At 35.1% G+C, this 23,453-nt stretch overlaps 1 protein-coding gene across 1 annotated transcript in view; it reads left to right on the forward strand.

Moving 5' to 3' along the window:
- The window catches only part of CCDC141 (coiled-coil domain containing 141), a 62,468-nt gene that overhangs the window by 33,815 nt on the left and 5,200 nt on the right, over positions 1-23,453 (forward strand). Inside the window, exons 16-25 of the mRNA XM_063400430.1 lie at positions 262-450; positions 729-908; positions 1,703-1,852; positions 7,943-8,083; positions 8,869-9,063; positions 10,643-10,826; positions 12,058-12,167; positions 14,411-14,509; positions 17,946-18,838; positions 20,733-20,905. Of these exons, the coding sequence (XP_063256500.1) occupies positions 262-450; positions 729-908; positions 1,703-1,852; positions 7,943-8,083; positions 8,869-9,063; positions 10,643-10,826; positions 12,058-12,167; positions 14,411-14,509; positions 17,946-18,838; positions 20,733-20,905 (2,314 nt within the window). The remainder of the gene's footprint in view (positions 1-261; positions 451-728; positions 909-1,702; positions 1,853-7,942; positions 8,084-8,868; positions 9,064-10,642; positions 10,827-12,057; positions 12,168-14,410; positions 14,510-17,945; positions 18,839-20,732; positions 20,906-23,453) is intronic.

Here is a 23,453-nt window from a genome sequence, read left to right on the forward strand (position 1 = left end):
TCATAGCGACCCTTCTGCCTCCTGTGAATACTGTGAGTTTGAGCAATTCACTCTGCCATTGCCCTTCAACTATGTTTGACTTGTTTTCGTGCAAGACTGGGTGACAGCTGAGATTCGTGCCTACCAAAAAGTACAGAATGTAGTGTTTTAAAGTGCAGGGCATTGACTTCAGCTATTTATCATTGTTACGTGGTTATTTCATCAAATGCAAAGGAAAAATTACGTTTGTGCAAATTAAGTAACTTTTTTGATTTTTGTTAGCAACTGAATGCTGAGCTTGAGTACCTGATAAAACTATTGGAATTGCCCAGCCAGAAAGAATTTCCCGTGAAAGAGAATTCTGAGAGAATAGGTGAGCTTATTCATTTCCATCAAACAGTAACGGATGCAATGATAGAATACGATGAGATTTTCAGCAAGACAGTCAAATTCCATCACATTAAAAAAGAAGTGAGTATAACATTTTAAAATATATATTCTTCCCATTGTAGTTAAACTCTCTTTGGTTTCGGTTCCTGTTGCTTTTCTTTCCTTATCCTTTTTCCCAAAGAAACAAGATTAATCAGCCTGGTGAATCAGAATTAAAATCTTGGATCTAAAACTGCATGAATTGGTAGAATTTAAAACTCAGATCTGAACCCAATTTTAATTACTTAAACCTAAGGGTAAGGAAAAAAAAAATTAAGTTATTTTAAACAGACACTGATTTTCATTTTTGTATATTTCAGCTGGAATGTCTGTCAAAATCAGGAGAACTGGATATTCCTGAAATATGTGGGGACCCTGAAAATGTGCACCAGGCTAAAGCCTACCTTGTGAATTCTCAGGAGAAACATGCACATATTAGACAGCTGTATACTCTACTTATTACCCAGGGAGTGGCTATCTTGTCTGCAGTGCAGCAACCTGTGAGTGCAAATAGAATGATTTATGAAATCAAGGATAAATATGAAAGGTTATTTGACTTATCTGGTTGAATTTCAGATGTGTAAATACGTATTACTACTCTGAGAAAAATACAGATTGAGCCTTAAGGAAATTAAACTTAAAATATCATTGCCTGGAAAAAAAACAAATCATAATTTGCTTTAGTATGTTCTGTCAAGTTCAAGGCCCTGATGGCAATTTCTTGAATCTCTACATTACAATTCTGCTACTTTGTAAAGGTTACTTTGCAAATTTATTCTCCTATAAAAGAAGGATAACAGAAGAACAAAAGAAAATGTAATTACATTGTTACATTATTAGTGGATTCAAGATTGATTTGCATGACAGGATGGTTATCATTTTAGAAAGGGAAGAATTTTCATTGCCCTGTATTTATTCACTTACTAAGAGAGCAAGTCCTTCCTTATGAGTTGGCTAGATTATTCATATTGGCAGCCTGCTCTTCAGACACCATGAACAGACGGATGGCAGAAAGGAGCTGTTCTCCAGGAGGGAAAGGACTGGGGTAGATCACTCCCTCTTTGCTCAGAGGAGGCACCATGTTTAGGTTGTTGCTTTGACCCAAAACTACTCCCCAGCCTACCAGTGGCTGAAACTGCTGTGGCCTTGCTCTCCTTCCAGGGGAGGTGTAATAGTTCACTCTAGCCCGTTGTGGCTGACTGTGCACGTTCTGCCTCAATGATTTTCATTCTGGATTGGTTAAATCGATACATTCCCTGAGACTGATAAATTTCTTTGTCTCTTTCCTCATCAGAATTGCTTGAATGTTTCTGTAAAGAATCTAAAGCAAGAACTTGCTAGATTTGAGTGTGATAGCATAAACTGGAACTCCAGAGCTGATAAGTATGAGGAAGAACTGTCACAGTATTTGCAACACTGCACCACTCAAGAGGATATAAATGAGGTAAATGGGATGGATCCCAACACATTGAATGACTGTTAAAAGAGCTGTTGTGTTCTATAATATACATTATTGTTTACCACTCTCCTAAATGCTTCATATGTATGCATAAAAACAGACTTTCATTTTAGCAGCAACCTTGGATCCATGCAGCAGCAACAGTAATCTATGGTTCATGGCTCTGCTGTTCAGGATTCTATCAAGCTGTTGGGCTGGCAATAAAATGCTTTCACTGTACCAAGAGGACTGGAAATAGAGCAGCTATACTTTATTTGGCTTTCAGCTCACTCAGCTTCATCTGAAACATGAGCATTCATAATTTTTTCTCGTGAAGCTAAAGTTTCAAACAAAAGTAGAATTTGTACATATTAATGTTGTCAGACCATTGGAAAGAACTTTCAGTGTTTCGATGAAAAGTTCAAAATAATCTAGTACTAACATTTTTTCAGAAACAAAAGATATGATACTGCTAAGAGGAAAGGAAAGGTTCATTGGCACAAGAGATTAGAATTTACCATTATGGAGCTTAGGTTAGGAATAATTTCTCAAGTAATATGATTATCAGTGTAACATCTTGGTAGGCCAAATACAAATGAATTCACAAATTAGCAAGCTACATTTGTTAGATATCACCACAAAAATTAATCTAGAAAACACTTTTCAAAGAACTGATTTACCCATAGTGATCCATTAAGATAAGAGTTTGATGGGCTCTATCTTGATGTTCTGTAGATTGTACTCCTCTGCATCTGTGAAGTACAGAAGGTGGATTTGGAGCTGAAAGGATTTCACATTAGTGTTCCTGGTAGAATTAGGCATATTTAATAAAAATACAGCACACTGAAAGTTATATATTCTTATTTTTATCTTTTGTTAAGTAAATCTATACCTAGGTAAACACAGACTTTATTTTCTGAAAATCACCAAAGAGGCAACTGAGATTTTTGTCCCAGCTATTTTTAATGAGAAAATTATTCTTTGAGTTTTCTTTTCTTTTAAAAAGCATTTTGTGTGTTTGTGAAAAGATAATTTGAAACTGAAAAAATCTTTTCATAAAGAAGGTTTGTTTGAATATGAGTTAGAGTTGTAGTTATAAGCTGAGGGTGTTTCACATTGGTCTTCTGTAACTCCTTGTCCGATGGTGAGACGTGACAGGAAGAGGAGGTGGTTAGGAGAACCTGGCAGAGGAAACCATGCTGTAGAAGAGAATGAAGCATGAAGTATTTGAACAAGAAATCCCACTATCCTTCACAGTGTCATGGCAGAATCAGAGTATTTGAGGTTTGAAAGTTTTCCAGGTTTTCACTGAAAACCCCTAAAATTTGCTGCAGAAAAGGAGTCTATATGTAAGGCTGGCTCTATTCACACACGCAGTTAGATAAAATAATATCTTGTTTCCGTCCTTTGGTTCTGGGACCAAATGTGACTCCCTTCAAAGAAGAATTATTTTCCTGTTTCTATTGCTTATTAGAGTACAAGGGAAAGCAGGAAGTAGAGGAAAAAGCCAATCTCCTGCCTCTCAAATTTAAATAAAAGGTCACATCAGAGGTGGGTAACTCACCACATGCCCTATATGGCAAAATGTATCTTTTGTCTTCTGATGGTTATTGGATACTCTCTGTAAAATAACTGCAGAGAAATTACAGTGTTCACTTCTAGGGTTTTTTACTTTATTTTTCTGTTTCAGTTGGGAAAGCTAAGTTGATTGGTTAAAAACTGTCATCCCCAAATCTAATTAAATCTTGTACATAAAGCAACTGAAATATACTAACTTGGAATGTAGATACCTTTTTCTTTAGGTTCCTTTTGTATGATGGATTAGCATAGAAGTTGAAGGTATTTCCTAAACAAATATTTGGCTAATGTACCTGTATATGCATTTGTATACTGCTATTTTCTTCTTTCTTTTTCTGTTAAGTATTTATAACTAATTCTGTTTAGGGATCAAGAAACCAGACACCAGAATACTTCAAGAATATTATTTATGAGTATTACCTCCAGTATTTTAAATTCTTTCAATTCTATCATCAGGAACTGAATATTACTAGTATCAAACGGACCTGTCTAAACAATTTATTTACTCTCTACTGTGTCCAAGCAAATAAATATTTCATGTGCCAGCAGCAAGCAGCAGCTGTTCATGGCTATCACATAGTAAACAGAACTAGATAATTTAGTAGTGATTTACCAGTTTACAGAGCAAACTTTAAAGCTAACTGAAAATATTTGGGATTCTGCTGTAGATACTTGCATTTTAATTTATGTTTGATGTCATTAATTTAAGTGTGTAAATACAGCATGTGAATTAGGGCTTAGGACTCAGTGGTGTTTGAAGAGATCCTTGGAGGACTTAGCAAGTTCCCTGTGTTTGTAATGTACTGGTGCTTCTACAAGAAACAAGGAAACAAATACTGAAATGTATAGACAAGAATATGTAGTATGAGTTTTGAAACAGCCTTAGAGGAGAGAGGAGTAAAATGCATGTCTTTTCTGTGCCTTCTCTAATTTAAAAAAAAATCTGAAAAGGCAACAATAAGTATTTATGTCCTCAACATCTTTGAGAAGTATAAGGAAAGTTCATCTTTTGGGTCTGTGTTTGCCAGCTGGGGCTCCTTGTTTCAGGAGGTAGTTTGGGTAGCAGGCTGTGAGGAGCTGCACCTCCATTGTGGTACACTGCTGTAATTTGTGAGCTCAGCCTTGGGACACTGATGTACTGGATTTAGGAATGCTGCTCTGGTCTGCTCAGGGGATTATAAGTGACACAGTTAATCACACGTGATAGCTTTTGGAATGAAAAAGCCTTTTTTTAGGTGATCACTTTAGTAATAACATTTATGCATGTCCACATAAAACTTGCAACAGAAGAGCAACAGATCCTGAAGCAGGCTCACAGCTTTTCCCAGTCAGCTCATTTCTTCTTCACCATGTCATTATTTATACATTTATGGAAAGATATGGCTGCAAATATGGATTTTAACCATAAATGGTAATGAGCTATCTTTATTCACAGGTCAGTAGGAACTGATATGGAGCCACATTTCTCATCCTGTAATTTGTTCTGATTGTTGCCCCAGGAATAAAGCAATCATTAATGACTGGAACAGCTTTTTTCCCCATACTTTTTGTTGACTGTTTCTTAATCTTTGTGACTTTGAAAATCTGTTTTCAGCAGCCTGATTTAATGGGGTGTTTTGATTATTGATGCTACGAAAACTTTTGTATATGAATAGAAAAGGAAAGGTGAGGGATTAATAACATTGAAGTCTGTTCTAGAGTGGCTCATACAGCAATCAAAGCATTTACTGGAATGGTACTGTTTACAAAAAATGTTTAAAGCATTTCATAACTTGATTTTTCCATTTATTTTGTGGTCCTGTGATAAATTGAAGCAATTGGTACTCAAACCCTTCTCCTCCACTATCATTCTCCACCCATGACAGGGCAACTATAGTTAGGAACAGCTGCCTGAATAAAGACTGTGACACAATAGACAAGGTACAAAGTTCCATTAAAGCAGTGGGCTGAAGTCACTGAAGCATATTTGGATGCACAGTCCCTTCAGTATTTCTCATTTAATCTTGCAAAACAGAGATATGTTTAGATTTCTAAAAATTGGAAGGCACTGTCCTTGGTACAATTGCTGATGATAACAGGAGTTGTGCAAATGCAGTCTGGTGTACAGAGCTGAATCTGGTTTTTCCACTGAGGCTAAAAGAGAAGAGTGACAGCAGCTGCAGACCTTTGACACACGAGCCATCACATCTGAAACAAGGAGATCTAATTTCACATACTGCTATGAGGAGAGCCTCTGGCCTTATGAATTATCACTACTAGTCTGTATGTACACAAGCCAGTGAAATAAACTAGAATAAACTCTTGTTTATATTTTCTTTTCCACAAAATTGAAACAGCAAATAAGACTCTTGTGTTCTGAATAAAAAAAAACATTATTCTGCAGAAGTGATTATATTGACAGAGGGCTTTTAGACAGACTTTATTACTATGCATACTTAGGTGGGATAAAGAGCTTAAACTAATTGGAGATCACAGGGCCAGTGATAGAATTCCCTTTTTTCCATTACACTGAGGGAGCACCATCTGCTTATTCACTGCTGAAATAATGTGGCAACATCCCACTAGATGAAATGAAAATGAAAAATATATCCCTTGATGGATCAACATTCATATAACATAATAATAATAATAATTGATTGTTAGCTGTTCCAATAACAGTAGCTGCAAAATAAGCCTTCATTACTCCTTGGATTCTTTGACAGAAAGGAGGAGGGGGACAGGGTAAAGTCTGTAGGATATTTTAATATTAAAAAGACCTTAAATACATATTTAGATATCCAATTGTGGATGTGACCTGAATTTGTCAACACTAATTAAGTTGGTTCTTTTTATTTGTGTCTGAAGTAACAGATCCTAAAAGCATCCTTCTGCTTTTCTTTATATCAGTTTTTAAATAAATATACTTTTACAGAATTTATATATTACTATTGTTATACATTGTCCTAAATGCAAAATATTATCTACCTAAAGAATGTGAAATTCTTAAAATCCATATTTTGGTAGTTTTATATTCTTCCATTTTGAATTATATGAATTAATGACAAATAATTTGAAAATGTGATCATAGAATTGCAAGGTAATTAAAATAGTACAGATTTTAAGCAGTTTTTATACTTGTTTAATTCTTGTATCTCTTGCTTAAAGAAATTAAAAAGTAACAGTAATATCTGAAAGGAGTTTTTAAAGTTATAAATAAAATTGGAAGTTGCATAGCTTTCAGAGAAAAAAAATCTAAGGACAACTATACTTAAAAATTTCATAGGCCTTTAACAATAGTTTATCTAAATTGTTTTGATATGTTTATTTATATAAAATTGATAATGAAAAAGTGTCATATGGTTTATTAAAAGCCCACTTGTAAGACAATATTAAAGGAAATATAATTGTCACTTGAAAACAAAAGATAAAGAATATAACAACCCTAAAATATAACTACCTCCCATGGTAAATAAACACTGGACTTAAAATTATGTTCATAATATATGGCTCTTCTTTTCGATATGTCTAAAACTCTTTCTGGTAAATTAGCAATGCATCTGATCCATATGTGTGTAAATGAAATTGCAGCTTTCTAGAGCTTCCTCAGTGCAGTTCCTATCATTCTGGCACTTTATAGTATTTCTTGTTGATTAACCAAAGTTTAGCCATATTCCATCTAATTATAAAAAGAGTTTCAGAACAAATTAAATATGACTAGATCTAAAAGTAGGTAGTTGGTATGAGTTCATCTGAAAAGTCTTGAAAGGCATGGATACTTCATAATTGGACCTACTATTTAATTTTAATTTATATTATTGTAAGAATGATGTTCCCTAACGTTGGGCTTGCTGCACCCAGTGGGTGCTGACTGGTGAGAGTGTTCTCACACACATCCAGCAGTGGTTGGGCTTTCTGTGCCTTCAGGCAGGCTCTGTCTGCTGCCCTACGCAGAGCACGGTTATTTCAATGTCAGGTGGCCATACAGCCTGCATCGTGATCCTGCACAGAGCTGTGCTCCTCTTTGTATGCTGTGAGAACTTGGACTGAGATGTTTGGACTTGCACAGCATATAAAATTATGCCCATGTCATTTTATAACTTCTTTTCAGAATCAGGACTTAGGAAAAAGGGACGGGGAATGGGACATGTACATGGCTACCATTTCTACTAAATCAGCTAATGTGAAGGGCATCTACCTCTAGTTAAAAGCAGTGGAATCTCCTGGACAGGATTTTTGTGTAGATTGTCTGAGCAATAATCTCATTCCTTGTTTCAATACTTTTTTTGCTCCAGTTATTCTGGAGACAGTACTCTTCATTCAGAATGCAAAAATGTTGATTTGGCAAGATTATGACTTTCCATTACTGCAAAGAAATTCTGAGGAACTAAGGATGCTTTATGAGATGGCATATTATTACTATTTTCTGTATTAAATTTTCAGTGTTTAAATTGTCCATTAAACAGGTCTTGAAAACACCTAACTTGGAATGTGCTGATTTCTTTTCTTTTACTAACAAATATATTCACAAATATGTTGCAGCTCAGAGAATCATTTAAGGATCTCAAAAAGAAATTCAACAATTTGAAGTTTAACTATATGAAGAGAACTGAAAAAGCTCGAAACATGAAAGTACTTAAAATACAGATTCAGCAAGTTGATACATATGCAGAGAAGCTACAGGTAACAGAAATTCTAGGCTTAGTAAAGGCTTCAACAGTTGAATTATTTGGCCTATGCCAAACACATCAAAGGAGATTGGCACATTACAAAATTTATTGTGCACTTCCCTCTTACTTTTCTTATTATAGCCTCCCTATCTATCTTTGACTGAGACATTTTTCACTGTTCTATTCCCATTATTCTGCCACTTACTTCAGTGAAATGTTGTTAAGTCAATTCCTGACTTCACTCCTTTAATACACCTTTATTTTTCTGTTTAATCTTTTATTTTCTTGACACTATGGTATGACCTAGTCCTTTATCTCATTAAAGAAACACAAAATAATCATGTCTTGCATCAAGCTACTCTCTTGTCTTTCTGATTTCATCATGCAAGATGAACTTTTTTTCCTTTGGCTGTATTCATTTTCTGGAGTTGATCGTGTTCATTTACACCTTACAACCCTATTAGCCTCACCCATTCTCTTTATTCATCAGAAACCCTTCCTTAATGTCCTTTTTAGTTGCAATCATGCATGCCCATGTTTTTTACTACAGATATTTGTTTGTTTTTAAGCTGAAAATGTTAACTGAATAATACCTTTAATAAATACAATTTATATCAATTTTAATCAGCTTTGCAGGGGCCCTCCAGTTTCCTTTGATTTTTGAAAGAGCAGCTTGTCATTTTTAAAATATAGAACAAGAAATATGTTTGTATGGTTTTCCCTTGCTTTTTTATATTAAATTTCTAAAAATAGAAATGTTTTGTTGCTGTATTTAACATTGCTATGTCTTTTAAGCAGATTCTTAAAAAGAAGATGGAAAATTTAGAGAAGAAAGTCATTGACCCTTTTGCAAATGAGCCTAATGCTAAAGTTCAAGTTCTTTTGGGCTCAATTGGTGACTTACAAAAACAGCTGAATGATTTTAACATGGTTGTGGAAGATTACAAGCAAAACCTGGATCTCATGGAGCATCTGCAACAGATGATGAAAGAGGTACCAGTAAACCTGACATCCCCACTTTGGCTGTAATAATGATCCAGAAGAGGGATAGATAAAAGTGCTTTAACTGCCTCAAGGTTAATCTGTCCTTTCCAAAAGCAATACATTGGTTTAAAAGGGTGTTGTTTTTTTTTTTTATTGTTTCTTTCTAAATTTGCAGTGAAAGGGGGAAATAAATGTGCAGTGTGATGATATTCATGCAGCTGGGGTCTCCACCTCCATGACTATATGACTTTCTCTTTCATTCAGCATGTCTGTGAACATACTTGTGAGCTCATTTGCTCTAAGTAAGCTCTGAGACAACACAAAAAGTGCCATAAAGTCCTCTTTCATAGCCACCAAATTATGAGAGGCAGGTTATCACAGTACCCACTGTGGTTTATGGAATGATGGAACTGAAATGTAAAGTACTCAGTTCCTCAATAGAAGAATACTATTTTTTTTAGAAGACTAAATTTTACGTATATCTATAATCTTTTTTCTGAAGTGCAGTCTTCCATATTGGACACTTTCATAACTTTATTTTAATGGGTCTGAGGAGTGTCTTTTTTAAAACAAAAAACGTTTGTGACAATATTGTAAGAGTATTTTCCCTCTTGCTCTGTTGTGTTGGTGCTCTTGTCATGGGACAAGCTTATTCTGGTCATCACTGTTTATTTTTAGAAATAACATTGTTCTTATCTCCAAAGGGATCTAACTGTGTGACAAATTCCCTTAATGATGAATTGAAATTCTAAAGTTTTGTTTAAGAGATGTTTTCAGTGTCCAGTGACCTGTTCAATATGTTCTTGCATAAAGAAATTAGAAATTCCCATTAGAAAGCGATTGGTTAACATTTGCTGAACATTTACATTTTCAAACTCCCCACTTACTTAACAGAAATAAATTGTTTCCTAAAGCTAAAATTTAAGACTTCTTTTTTTATTTTATTTTACTCAGTGTAAAGTATCACTCAAAACTTTTCTTTTGGCAAATGGGCACAGTCTTGAATGCTGATTTCAACAGTGGCTAGAAATGGGGATTTTTAGCCACATGCTGTAATAACACAATACTGATGGTTCTGAGCGAACACCTGGTTGTGTCCTGTTCTGAGTATTGTTAACCAAAGCTGTTTCTTATGGGTATGTTCTAAAGCCCATTCCTGTCAGTAGAAAGATTCCTGGTGACTTTAGTGGTTACTGAGACCAAAACCCCTGTCTGCATTAAATTTAAATAACCCTTCTGCCCTTACACTGCTATAACTGAGACCATGACATGAAGTTTTTGAAATTAATCAATTGATATACAAGGCAGAAAGGACTCAGAAATAAAACATGTCTCTGCAGAATCATTAAATAATCACCTCACCGTGCTTGTAAGACGAGTGTGGTCTTAGTGTTTAATGAAAATTTAACAGCTATTAATGCTTGAAGCACCATTAGTAACGAATAAATATTTTTCAGGTTAAAGTCAGAATGTTTAAGACATACTGAATGCCACTGATTATGGAAAGTCTAAGAATAATCCAGTCTATTCTACAACAGCTTGAACTGCAGATAGTAATTCATTATAATGCAGGTTTTTTATCCCCCAGTGTCAATTTTGGTTTGAAGATGTGAGCGCAACAGTGATTAGAGTTGGCAACTACTCTGCAGAATGCAAAACAAGAGAAGCAATAGAGACTCTCTATAAGCAATTCAATAAGTTTATTGAACCTGCAGTTCCTCAACAAGAAGAAAAAATTCAGCAGATTATGGACCTTGCTAGACGGTTATATGGTGAGGAGATATCTGGTAATGTACTGTGGGGACGAAATGCAGTACCTTGGGATGGAAGTAAGCAGACTCCTAGACTTGTTCATTTAAGAAAAAAACATAATGAAGTAAAAAAAAAAAATGTTGTTTTAAGGTATTGATTGGAAGAGGTGAAGAATTTCAGAATATTTACAAAATGTAAAAACATGAAAGTACTCAGCAGTCTGGTATTAACTTAGTTTTCTGTATACAGCTTGAGTTCACCTTGCAATCAAAATGTCCTTGCAATATTCATGAGTTTGGAGTTAAGATTTCATGGCTTAAGCTCTCTTATAACAGGCAAGCCTTTGAAGCCCAAGGCTATTATAATGATATACCTCAGTGCTGAATTAATTTTTTATATTATAACTGTGAATAACTGGTAGGATTTGATTGCCAAATTTTTATTAACAAATAATGTAGACTGCTATCTTGATACTGTATTTGAAATTGTATTGATTTGGAACATTGTTGACCAAAAAGAAATGAAAGTCAAAAATTTTTGTATTTTGCTTTTGTTTTTTCCTACTTGTAATTTTTATATACTTTTTAAAGCTATTTTGTCCAGAGATAAGGTGACAATGCAAACATGCAGGGATTTTGTGTAGGCTATAAATTCAAGTAGTAAAGCTAAAAAAATTTCAACAGTCAAACTGGGCTTTTAAATTCCTCTTAATTTAGTAGAAAGAACATTTAGAAAGCACAGATAAATAATTTTTTCTTCTCTCTTCTTTTTAATTTTTTTAAGCCTTCTCAATACTTTAAGCATTGCTATCTGAAAGAAAGGAGATGGCAGAACAGATTTTTGAGAACAGTTCATTAGGAACACCAGGGGAAAGAAGTTGCTTTGTGCCCTTGAAGTCATTACAAGGGAAAAAGCTTCTCCATCCTGCCTTTGTTCTGTATTTCTTGTAACGGGGATCTAAGTGTCTCCTAGTTGTATAATGTGGCAACAAGTTTAGGGGACACTATACGAGATCAGCAACTTTTAAAGCAGTATTACTGTCCAGAGAGAAGACCTGCAGAAACTATGAGGACTAGTAAGCTAGTACAAGCTGGGAAAGCACATTACTGTAAATGACAAATTCCTCCACCAAAACAAAACACAGAAAAATGTGTTTATTGTAGTACCTTGGGGTAACAAATTATATGTTTGTATTGGTGCGTGCCTGTCTGAGGCATTCTGTTTTATTTTCGTGCTGTTTTGCCTCTGTAGGTATTGAAGAAGGAAAGAAGTATGTTGAAAAAACTCTATTAAAGTATGAAGAAATCATGAGTTCTGTTGATGGGTTGTGTAGATCTCTGAGAGAACTTAAGGAGATTAAGGTATGTTTTTTTAAACTGGAGAATTTGTTGCATCTGAATCAATTTATCTTGCTTAGTGTCTGAATCAGTGCTTTTAGCTAAGGATCATCTATGGTAACATGAATTACTTCTCAATTGTTCACTCTTCTGTTGCTTCAGGTAATGATTGTAATGAGTCAATGAAGTGCTACTTGTTTGGGTACTAAATATTTGTTCTAAGTTTCTTTTTCTTTGCTTCTTTCAGAACTGTTACTTCTTTCAAGAAACCTTTAGGAGAAAATGTCAAATTTTCTTTCAATATCTAGAAAAACACCTAATTTTTTCTCATACTTCTTCTTCCTTTGATATTGTAATATAGGTAACTGCCAGAGCTAGAAGATGCCAACCAACCTCGCTTGGCTCCCTCTTGGAAAAGACATCCTGAAAAACAAGTTGTGTTAAAGCCAAAGTAATTTGAGTTAGAAAAGCCTTGTTTTTACATAAATATTTAAGACAATAGCATTTTTAGTTTCACATTCTGATAAACTGCTGTAGGTGTAATTAAATGTAACATATTAACTGGGGAGGAATTATGGAAGACAGTTGATAGGGGTAGATAACTAAGACTCTGTCTACTCCACCCCCCTCCATTCTCAAAGTAATATCTGAAAAATCTCCTGCATGCAGCAGCACTGATGAGTTAATTCTTCTGTGAAGGTGGAAAAATTAAGATGCCTAAATATCTTGCTTTTGCTGGTACTGAATGTTGTTTCACTTTTCTTTGATGGAATTACACTAAAAATGACCAACACTCAAAATGTCCATTAATACACTTTAAAGCAGTAAGAGATGCCAAAAATATGAATGAATTCCAAAGGTCATTAGGTGAATGGAAAGATGGCTTTGTCTTGCACTGTGACCATATAGAAGCCTCAATGTAAATGAGGCTCAATTCCCCTCCCCATTTGTGTATTTCATAAACACTGCTGTGTGCAGGACAGTAGTCCCAGGTTCTGTCAGAAGAGGGCTTGAACCTTTCATCTCTGTTAGAGCAACACTGCATGATCTCTTCAAGACAAGTGGAATTTCAGACTAATTTTATCACCTTATTTTGACTAATTTCCATTAAATTGTTGAAATTTTTTTTACAGTATAGTTCTGCAACTATTTTAAATGGAAAGATGTTTTTTACATCATGTCGTATACTGAGATTTAGAAACTAATATTCTTATTGAACATTTCCAGAAAATATCAACAGTCAATGTCTGTATCTTATGAGGAATAGATAATTCAGCAAACTATCTATACAGACATGTGCCATCTGTATGGAATGCCATGACTATAAATTGAGTTTCCCTTCCTGTTATTTTAAGGCATGACAAATTAAAGGGAAATGTATTGCATAATCTTTCCTAGTTTTACATGGCTGCTGAATGCCAGAAAAAAAAATCTGATTTTTTCAAGTGCAAAAGAAAAGATTAATTTTTCTTCTTAAAAGAAAAAAAATAGACTGAAAAGATCACATGGAGTTTTTCACTTGTCGTTGCTAGAATGGGAAATTAATAATGCAGCACTTTCTTATAAGAAACTTGTGTGAGATGATAACTTTTGGCTGGGCAGCTAAAGATATGGAAGACACTAAACTGTAACTATAAAGCTTTTTGCTTTCTTTATCTTTTGTCATTATTATGTTCTTCGAAATCTGTGGAATTCTTCCATGAGTTTTGAAGGATTTATCAAGTCTTCATAAAATACATTATGGTTGTCCAAATTTCTGTTATGCTATGTTTTATGCTTAGACTACATTCTTCACTTCCTACCTTTAAAAAAAATTATTATAGAGACTCACAAATGTTTCTTTCCTCCCTAGAACTGTTTTCCTGCAATCCTGATTTTTTTTCTGAATTTGTTTACTCTCTTTTTTCTTATTACAGTATTACTTTATTCTCCCTTACTGAGCCTGTGTATAAATTAGTTGATATTCCTCAGATTCTCAATTAGCCACTGGAATTCTTCAGTCTTATATCCTGAACAATCATAGTCTTCTATATCCCTGCCTCAGAAAAGATCTTGTCAGCTTCGAAAAATGTTGTCATTGCGTGTCCAAGAATGAATTAATTGGGTTTTGCTGCATTTTTTTTTTCCATAAGAAACTTACACCTGAGCTGATGAGAGATTTTCACTTTGGTGTTTTCTCTGGTGTACAGAGCCCAAGTCAGTGTGTAGCTAACAATTCCTACTTTCCATGGTGTATAAACTTACTTAGTTTTCTCTTCACATGGCAGAAAGTTGATTTTTCTGAAGAGCTGATTACTGATAAAAAAGAAGTAAGAAATGGTCAAGAAGCATGTGAGGCTGTTAAAGAAGTGGAGCAAAAGCAGCAGGTTAGTTCAGTTAACCGGATTTTTTAATAACTACAACTCTTTCTTAAAAGGCTCTGTGCATTGCTAGAAAGGTCCTTGTTTTTCAGTCTTAAAGCCTTCATTTGGACAGGTGTTGTCAGTGTAATCTTGGTCAATTGTTTTTCAGTTATTTTTGGTTACCCCTTTCCTTTCTATCCAATCCACATATTCTTCCCTATGAATTTTTTACTTTTTAGCATTTTTTTATACGTCTGTATGTCTCATTTTCTTTTCTAAAAGCTATTCCTTTCCTAACCTTTTACCAATTTTCCTTTGGTCTTATTGCCACAGTATTCTTAATGTAGAGGTCCTCTTTGTGACCATTCCTCCTTCTTGAAAAAGAGAACGTCTTCTTGAACTCTCTCCTTTAAAAACAAACTTAAGGGAATATAGGAATTAATAGTGGAGACTGCTGATAGGATTCCCAAAGCCCTAGATTTCCTGTAATGCCTAGATAAAAGTTAAGAAAATATTTGATTTATAAGTAATATTCTATGACAGAAACATAGCTCAGAATTTGGACTAAATAGTGCTGGAAATAATGACTTTTTGTTGAATCATTAAGGTCTTAATTGGGGAAAAGAGTGGGATTTAAAAACATTTTTCCTTCAGATGGAGCCAGGTAAATTGCTTGCAAATTCAGAAAGCATTGCTGAGAAAAGAAGCAATACTCTTATCTCCTACAGGCACTAAAAAGATCAATTTACATTTATTCAGACTGATAGGCACCATGGTGTACTCTCAAGGGAATTCTACTCCTTAATTTGCTGTGTGAGGACTATTGTTATATTGGTAAGCTTTGATTATATTTTCATTTACATTACCAAAAACCTGACAAAACAAACATTAATTCAGTTTAAAAACAGTGTGAGTAAAAGGAATCAGAGAAGCAGTGATGGAACACAATTGCAGCTGTCAGTAGTTCAGTTGGACATCATGTCAAATACAATTTGCTTTCTTATTGGTATGACACTATAGAAGAAATAATAGAACTCACCACCAAATAATTGTTTTTATCCTCATCTCAAAACACTTGAGTTCCATTCAGTTGCCAAGATTCTCCACATCAGAGACCATAAATAATTCAAAGTAGGGATTGAATCCATGTTGAGGACAATTCACAAAAGATAAGACAAGACTGAGTATGCATTTGGAATGATAAAAATCCTAACAGACAAAGATCTTTCATCCATGGATGAACAATAAAAGAATATGAAAGTTTCCAAATAATCAATGAATAAATGAAATCTTAGAAATGCAGACAAAGCAAAGCCAGACCTATATTTTATGAGATTAATTACCTTAGTTTAAAGAATGTTTTGAAGGTATCCTTGGTATCCTGGACATAAATGTAAATAATTTGCTATGTGAAACAGTCTGATAAATTGGAGTGGGTGATAATATGTTTAAGTCCTTAGAAATGTAGGATCCATTGGTAACAGATATACAAATCTAAAAATTCCATTTTGCAAACTGATAACACAGACAAATGCTGCAAGATATTAAACAGTGATGTTGCAGAAAGTCAGCTAATATCATTCCCTTCAATACAAACTGTCCTGTAATCTGCTGATGAGCCAAAATTAAACCTAATTAATTTTCTTACCTCCATTCCAAGTCAGTGGGAGTTTCAGCATTGACTTGGAGCCCAGACTGCACTCAAAATTTTGTGACTGTTCCAAAGAGTGCCCCTCAGGAGAATCACCTCAGCAGATGTCCATAGCTCTATTTTGCCACAGCTTTGTCAGTTCTCATCAAACCGAGTCTCAGCTGCCAAGGAGAGAAGTCAAGGGTATGCGAAACAGCAAATATCATATGAGGATTGTGGCAACTATGATGCCTCTGCCCTTTTCATCACTCCATACTTCACTTAAAGAAGTAGCAGGTTCATCTCCCCAGAGCTTCGTTCAGTGGGCCAGCAATCTCTAATTTTGTCTGTACTTCTGCAAGCTGCTTTCCCAGTATTAATTTGCTTTAAATATAACCCTCTTGAAAGTGTGCTAGACCTTCTCATGGCACATTGATCCTCCTGCTTTTTTGGTCCCATGCTGCCAAAGCCTATCTGGCAGCTTGCTCACTCACAGCTCACCTGTCATTCTTTTCCACAGCATTTTCCCCAGGGCCTTCTTCCATCTCTTCAGGGGTCAGAGTTCATCAGGGGAAGCTTGTGGGGAAACACTTTTACTACAAAACTTGAACTTCATCTTACAACTGAATTGTTTAGTAAAATAGACACAGTAAAATCCCAACCTTCTTCCAGTCATTTTTTCATAGATGTGGCATGAATCACATTGCTTTGAAATAACAAATGTAATAACTCGGAAAAGCATTTATATTAAAACTAACATGTCTAAAGGACCAGGGCATGTATGAGGTTCTATTACTTCTGAGTTTTTTTAAAAAAATATGCACTGGTTGTTAGATTGTATTTAGAGCAGTAAAGCAAAAAGAAAACCAAAACAAATATACCACCACACCAAAGAGACCTGTTTTGGAAAGCAATGAAATTCAGTGTATTGCCCAATTTCTGTGAGTGGGCAGTTTATAAGTGATAGAAACACTGCTTAGTAGATTACATATTTGTGTATAGAACTCAACAATGAGAGAGTAGCTTGATAAAAAGTTATGTGCACCTTTGCTGAGAGCCTTCACACAAATGAAATCAATCTGAGTATGTAATTACATTCATACAAAAATCAAGAGGCAGAGAAGTAATTAACAAAGCAGAAGCAGATAATGTCTTTGATGCTTTGTGATTAAAATTAATACACTTACGCCTCACTCAATTCTCTTTGAAACATGATGAGAGAGATGTTTTTTCCTGGATCCAAGTTAACATAAAAATAATTTTTACATTGTTTTAATATTTGGGAGGATCTTGTAACTGCAGGCAAAAAAAAAAAAAAGGAAATATAAAATGTTTGAAAAATGCTATAGAGATGCTGACTTAATTATTTAACTCCTGAGCATTACTGACAACTCTTTTTCTCAAAGAAACAAGTCCAGCAACTTGTCTGTTAATATATTTTTATCACTGTGTAACTGTGTCCCATTTAGATGTAATTAGGCCACCTCCTCCTCCTTCACCTTCCCCTTGCAAATGCTCATATAAACAGAAGCTACAGGGAATCCACAGGTTATCCTTTGTATATGGAAAGGTACTTTTTGTTTCATTGTTACTGTTATAATAGTTATAATAATATTGTCTAGAATCTATTTGAGCAGTTTGGAATTCCAGTAAGCTGCTGCAATATTTTCTGACAAATTGTCTTTTCCCCCATTTCTTTCTGCCTCTCAGAATACATCAAGCATAATTAGTAGAAATATTGTTGCTAGATTTTGCATGACAAGGGGATGTATTAAATGATAACCTTTGTTTTTCTTTTTCTTCTTTCCTTTCTCTTCTTTCCTCTCCTAGTTCGAGGAGAGGAATACACTGGCTGATATTTCAGCTATCTGTCCAGCTGGTGAGGATCTTGTTTCACAAGATACAGAGCTGTCATCTTCAGCCAAAGAGGATAGTTTACAGACTGAATTCCTGGCAGAAGAAGCACCCTCCGGAGATGAATATGAGTGTATATCACCTGATGATATCTCTTTGCCACCGCTTTCTGAGACACCAGAATCCAACCTCTTACATTCTGAAACAGAGCTAGAAGAGCCGTGCTGCTGTAGTTCTCATAGCCTGCATGTCAGTTCCTGTAGCTTGCAAATGCAGAAAACCACTACAACAGTAAAACTGATGGAAGCATCTGACTGCTTAACAAGTTCTGCTTTTGCTGATGCTACAAATAATAGAATAGAAAGCCCATCAGATCACTTTGAAAAGTTTTGTATCTCTTTAACAGATTCTGGTCCAAAAGTCAGAGCAGTGTCTCCTTTGACTTGTAGCTCACAAGGAATATCTGAAACTAGCACTGCTTCCTACCCTATAAAAGCCAAACCAGTACACAGCATGATGAGTGAAATATGCAAAACACATTTACAACACCTTGAACTTCATAAAAGCATGGCCAAAACGCAAGAAAAATCGCATGCCTTGAATAACTGTACTAAACCCCAGGACGGGCTGCATGCTTTGCCTGATGCATTCTCAGGTTTCGTGTTTCAATCAGACGCTACCAGAAGCTGTCAGAGGCAGATGGTTACCCGAGAAGAGATTAAAAGTTCTTCAGAAAAGAACAGCATGCCCAGCCTAACTGGACAGGCGCCTAACTTCTCCCAGCTTCTGTCTAACAAAACCGTCATGGAAGGTTCTCCGGTAACTCTGGAAGTAGAAGTGACGGGATTCCCAGAGCCTACACTGACATGGTGGGTAGCTTGCAGTGAGAAGTAGTAAATATACCTAGTGGTGAGCCACCACAAACCCCTTATAACCAAACCACTCAATCTGTAGGCTAGAATAAACAGCTTGTATCCTTTCTACTCCACACTTCTGCATGATTTCTACCTTCAGAATTGTTTTCAACAATTAACCAACTGGAAATAATCTCTCTGTACCAAATTCTATGAATGAGAGTATTGAACAACTGCAAACATATACAGCGTTTTTAAGAAAAAGCATAATACAGTTTTCCTAATCTGGAATATGGCATTCAATGCCTTCTTAAAATCATTGCATGCTTCAGATTTACCATAAATAAATTCACCTGCATTTTCCCAGGCTCTGGGCACTACATACGGACAGACACATAGATGTGCATGCACACTGAAATATTTATATAGTCACTACATAGATGGGGACGCATTTACACATGTGTGAAAGTCAGGGATTAAAACTAAGGCTGCAGGTTAAAAAAACCCCACCTAAATCTACACTAAGAGAATCAGTTTTATATCGTATATTGGTGTGCATGGTCTATCTCTCTCTTAATTGCTATCCATTAGATTACTTTATATTGGATTTGTGAGAAATACAGATGATGTATTATAAACATCTGAACTCTAAAAATTCTCTGCCAAAGGGAATAGGGACTGCAAGGGGCAGGTTTTCAAGATTTTTTTTCATAGCTCCACATGTTGTGGCATGTATTCCTCCAATTTTACCTCATTTGTCTTTTCTCCACTTATTCCATTAATCTTTCAAAATGGAGGCCTTTCTTTTAATGTATTAAAATTAAATATGCCTCTTACTGGAAAAAAGTTGATGTTGATATTATGATTACACATTTCAAGAATTAAACTGTAAGTTTTTGTTAAACTGAAATTTTTTTCAGTGGCACTGAGAAAAATACTGGACACTGCAACCTTGGTGCTATACTCTATTGGTATCAATAAAATTACCTTGTTTTAAATACCAGTATTGTACAGACTGAGGAGTATTATTGGTGAAACAAGACGTTCATTTTATTGTGAGAATGCATTAATTTAATTCAAAAATATATACACTATTGATAGATTGTCTTTCAAAAAAATAGCATTCAACTGGAATAATTTTGCAAATTAGAAATTCATGAAAACAGAAAATAATACATTTTTTAATTAGAAGTTCACCAGTAATGTGTATTTTGTACTGGTGTAGAAATTTCTTTGGATATACACAAAGAAAAATATTTTCATGTGTGTGTTACGTTACATGTAGCCTGTGCTGAAACCTCAGGGGGCAAGGAGAGAGAGAATTTTCTCGAATTTCCATTTTTAAACCAAGAGTCAACGCCAATACACTATGACAGATCCTCAAGTGTTAGAATATGACACCAGTTCACTGAAGCAACTCTTGACGCATTGTTCTGTCCTGTTTGATGATGTGAGCTCAGTAAATGTTCAGTGGGCTGGGATGGAGGAAGGGTCTTTTTATACTGAAGATACAAGTTTAGAAAGTTTATCTGTTGATCCTTTAGAATCTATTCATGAATTGGGTGTGGACTGACTCAAGTCTTTATTAGCAAAAATGTCTCAGCACAAAACCGAGGGCCCAGGCCCTCATGTTACCTCTCCAATACTGCAGTGAGAGAGTTGTAACCTGTCTGTTGAAAACCATTTTCAGAACCACATTTTTTACTGTTAGGAATATATTACCCAGTGATTTGCATTGTTTAACTGTTCATGCATATTGACAAACTAAGTTTAAAACTGAGAAATGAGAGCACAGCAGTTCTCTGTCTCTTGCTGTTCCTGTAGTGTTACAGAGATTGTCTGCATTTGCAAAGTTCTGTGTGGCGTGCAGTGATACAACTCTGACTTGAAAACTGACTCTCTGCTTCAGGTACAAGAAGGGCCAGAAACTGACTGCAGATGAGCACTTAAAGCTTTTACAAAAGGAGACAAGGCATACTTTGTTCATTCAGAAGGTGTGTGATAAAGATGCTGGCCTCTATGTTGTCCGGGCTAAAAACTTGAACGGCACTATCTCCTCAAGTGCCATTCTTCACGTGCAAGGTAACAGGCCACCTATTGCAAGAATGGACTGGATAATGCTGTGTGTCATCTATATTAGTGTCTCACTAATGTACTGGCTATTCACCAAATAAGTACAATATTGACTGCACCGGACTTAATTAGCACACTGTTGAATTTATTTTCTTACACCGCATTTTCACAATATGTACCAAACCACTTTTTATGGCAAAATGGATATATTGCTTGTTTCTTTATTGCCAGTATTATGTGTTTATTCTACTTTCGCATGATGATGTTGAGATAAAAACTTAGATTTTTCTAGAATCTGAGGCTTAGTTTTGCTTTCTAAAAATGAAGGCGTTCCAAAGCACTGGAAACAGTTTTAATGGTTATAGGTTTGAAATGTCAGTATAGAGCCAGGTAGAGTGCTCAGATCACTGTATATTTTGGGATATGTTTCTCTTGGGATGGAGTGTGGAAGGTGTTGGAACTTTTTTAAAACAGAATTTTTTGCTTGTATACTTACAAAAAAAAATTATTTTTAGGACAAAGCTTCTCAGTAAAGGTATCATAGCATTCATGATTGAACTAACATAGATCAGATTTAAATCTGTCTCAGCCCAGCGTATATTTCCATTTCCACAAAGGAAAGCTGCAGTAGTTCCAGCAGAGTTGTGGTTGTGCTACAGAAGTGACCCAGAACCATCAAGACTTGTGTAAGTGGCATCTACCACACAGGACAACAAAAGTTTACAAACTGAAACATTCCAACATTCCACTCTGCTTAAATAGATGTCCGTGATACTCTCGCTGTCTTCTTACAAAGTTAGATACAAATATTTCTAATAATCCTCTAAATTGTTAATATAAGGCAAGAGAGTTAATAATTTATGAAGTGAGCATTTGCATATTTTAAAATTTTTAACACACTCATTTCAAACAGAATAAACCAAATTGGGGAAATGTCCAAAAGCATATTCAAATTTAAAAAAAAGGAAAAGTTAATCAAACAGAATTATCCTTTAACTTCAAAGGAGTAAAAACAAACCCTAACTTTAAACTACAGTTTGCATTTCCTTCTTGATGAAGACAACCACAATTTTTTTTATTAGTTGTAGTTTGTTTAACTATTACACAACAATGATGTAACTGTGCCAGTGGAAGACTCAGTTTATAAATCCTAAAATATAACTTCATTCTTTAGCCTCAGTATTTGTTGTATTTATACAGTAAAAAGAGTTGACAAACAGCCACATGATTTTTCCTGCATCTTTTGAATACCAGCTTTCGTGCTAGAGTTGCATTGCTGTGAGAAACTTTTAAAGAGGAAATATTTAACTTCTCTTGCGTAATTTGCTGGAACGAAGTAAACTGTGTAGCGTGTTATGAAAAGAATATATATTGTAATTGCTGAGGGTCAGCTATTTTGACCCAGTGACTGCAACTTTTAAAAAATTCCTGTAACTTTGAGAAAGAAGTTCTCATAACACACAGCAATGACAGGGAGCAGGAGAAGGAAGTGCTGAACAGATGGGGGAACACAGTAAATTCTAACTAACTTGGTATTATCCTTAATGAACCACTTTCTAAGTTCAGTCATCTCCCAAAAAATGTAGATTCATAAGAATTTTCTCAGGTATTAATTTCACCTGTTTTCCTGCAGTATATTTTCCATTTCACAATAAAGGTAATTTAGATCTTAATAAATCATTGTAGAAGTATATAATACCTTTGTTTGTTTGTTTGTTAAACTTTCCTCTGAGAATTTGAACATTTCTGTGAATTTTAGGTAAACAAAAGTTGATTTTGTGAGTGTGGTATTGTATCTACTTTCAATCAGCAATAACTTTAAATGCCCATTTTTTAATGGGTGTGCAGATATCAGCCACAGTTTCAATTGCTGGAAGAAACAAGACTTTTAAAAGAGTGATTAGAGATACTGGAGTCACAGTAGGATTCTGAAAATCTCACAGTTATAATGCTTTGTTTTTAAACAAAGACATAATCAACACTGGTTACTGCTGTGCTGGCAGTCTGGATTTAAATACCCTTTATTTAAGGACTCAAATGAGTACTTAAAAAGAAATAGCTGGAAAATTCCAGATGTGTTCTGTTTAGATAATCTAAAAAAAGGAAGAAAAAAAAAGGAGCGACAGTGATGTAGTCTCATCATGCTCTAGTATATCTTTCAAGGAAAAAAACCACTCATTCTGTTGCAGCAATAATCTTAACATAATGCTTCCCACTCTCATGGGATATTTTATTAGTTTATAGTATGCATGCTTTACATCCTCCTTCTTTTAACCATGCTGTAGAGCAGGGAATACATCTGGGTGTTTTGTATACTTCTGCTTCTTTCTTGGTTTACAATGTTGATTTCCCCTCACTGCAGTCACAGTTTTGAGCCTATAGTTACTTCAGGATCCCAAAATGTTTACGTCTTCCCGATGGCTCCCTTATTGAGAAGATTTAAGCCTCATTCCCACCATCCTTATGAAAAAGACATTAGGCATATAATTACCTACACCCCTTTCCTCCTTCCCCATATGCAGACACCCCTTAAGAAAATGGTGAAAGGTACTGCCTG

The sequence above is a fragment of the Prinia subflava genome, chromosome 6 (assembly GCF_021018805.1).
Source record: "Prinia subflava isolate CZ2003 ecotype Zambia chromosome 6, Cam_Psub_1.2, whole genome shotgun sequence".
Lineage (NCBI taxonomy): Eukaryota > Metazoa > Chordata > Aves > Passeriformes > Cisticolidae > Prinia > Prinia subflava.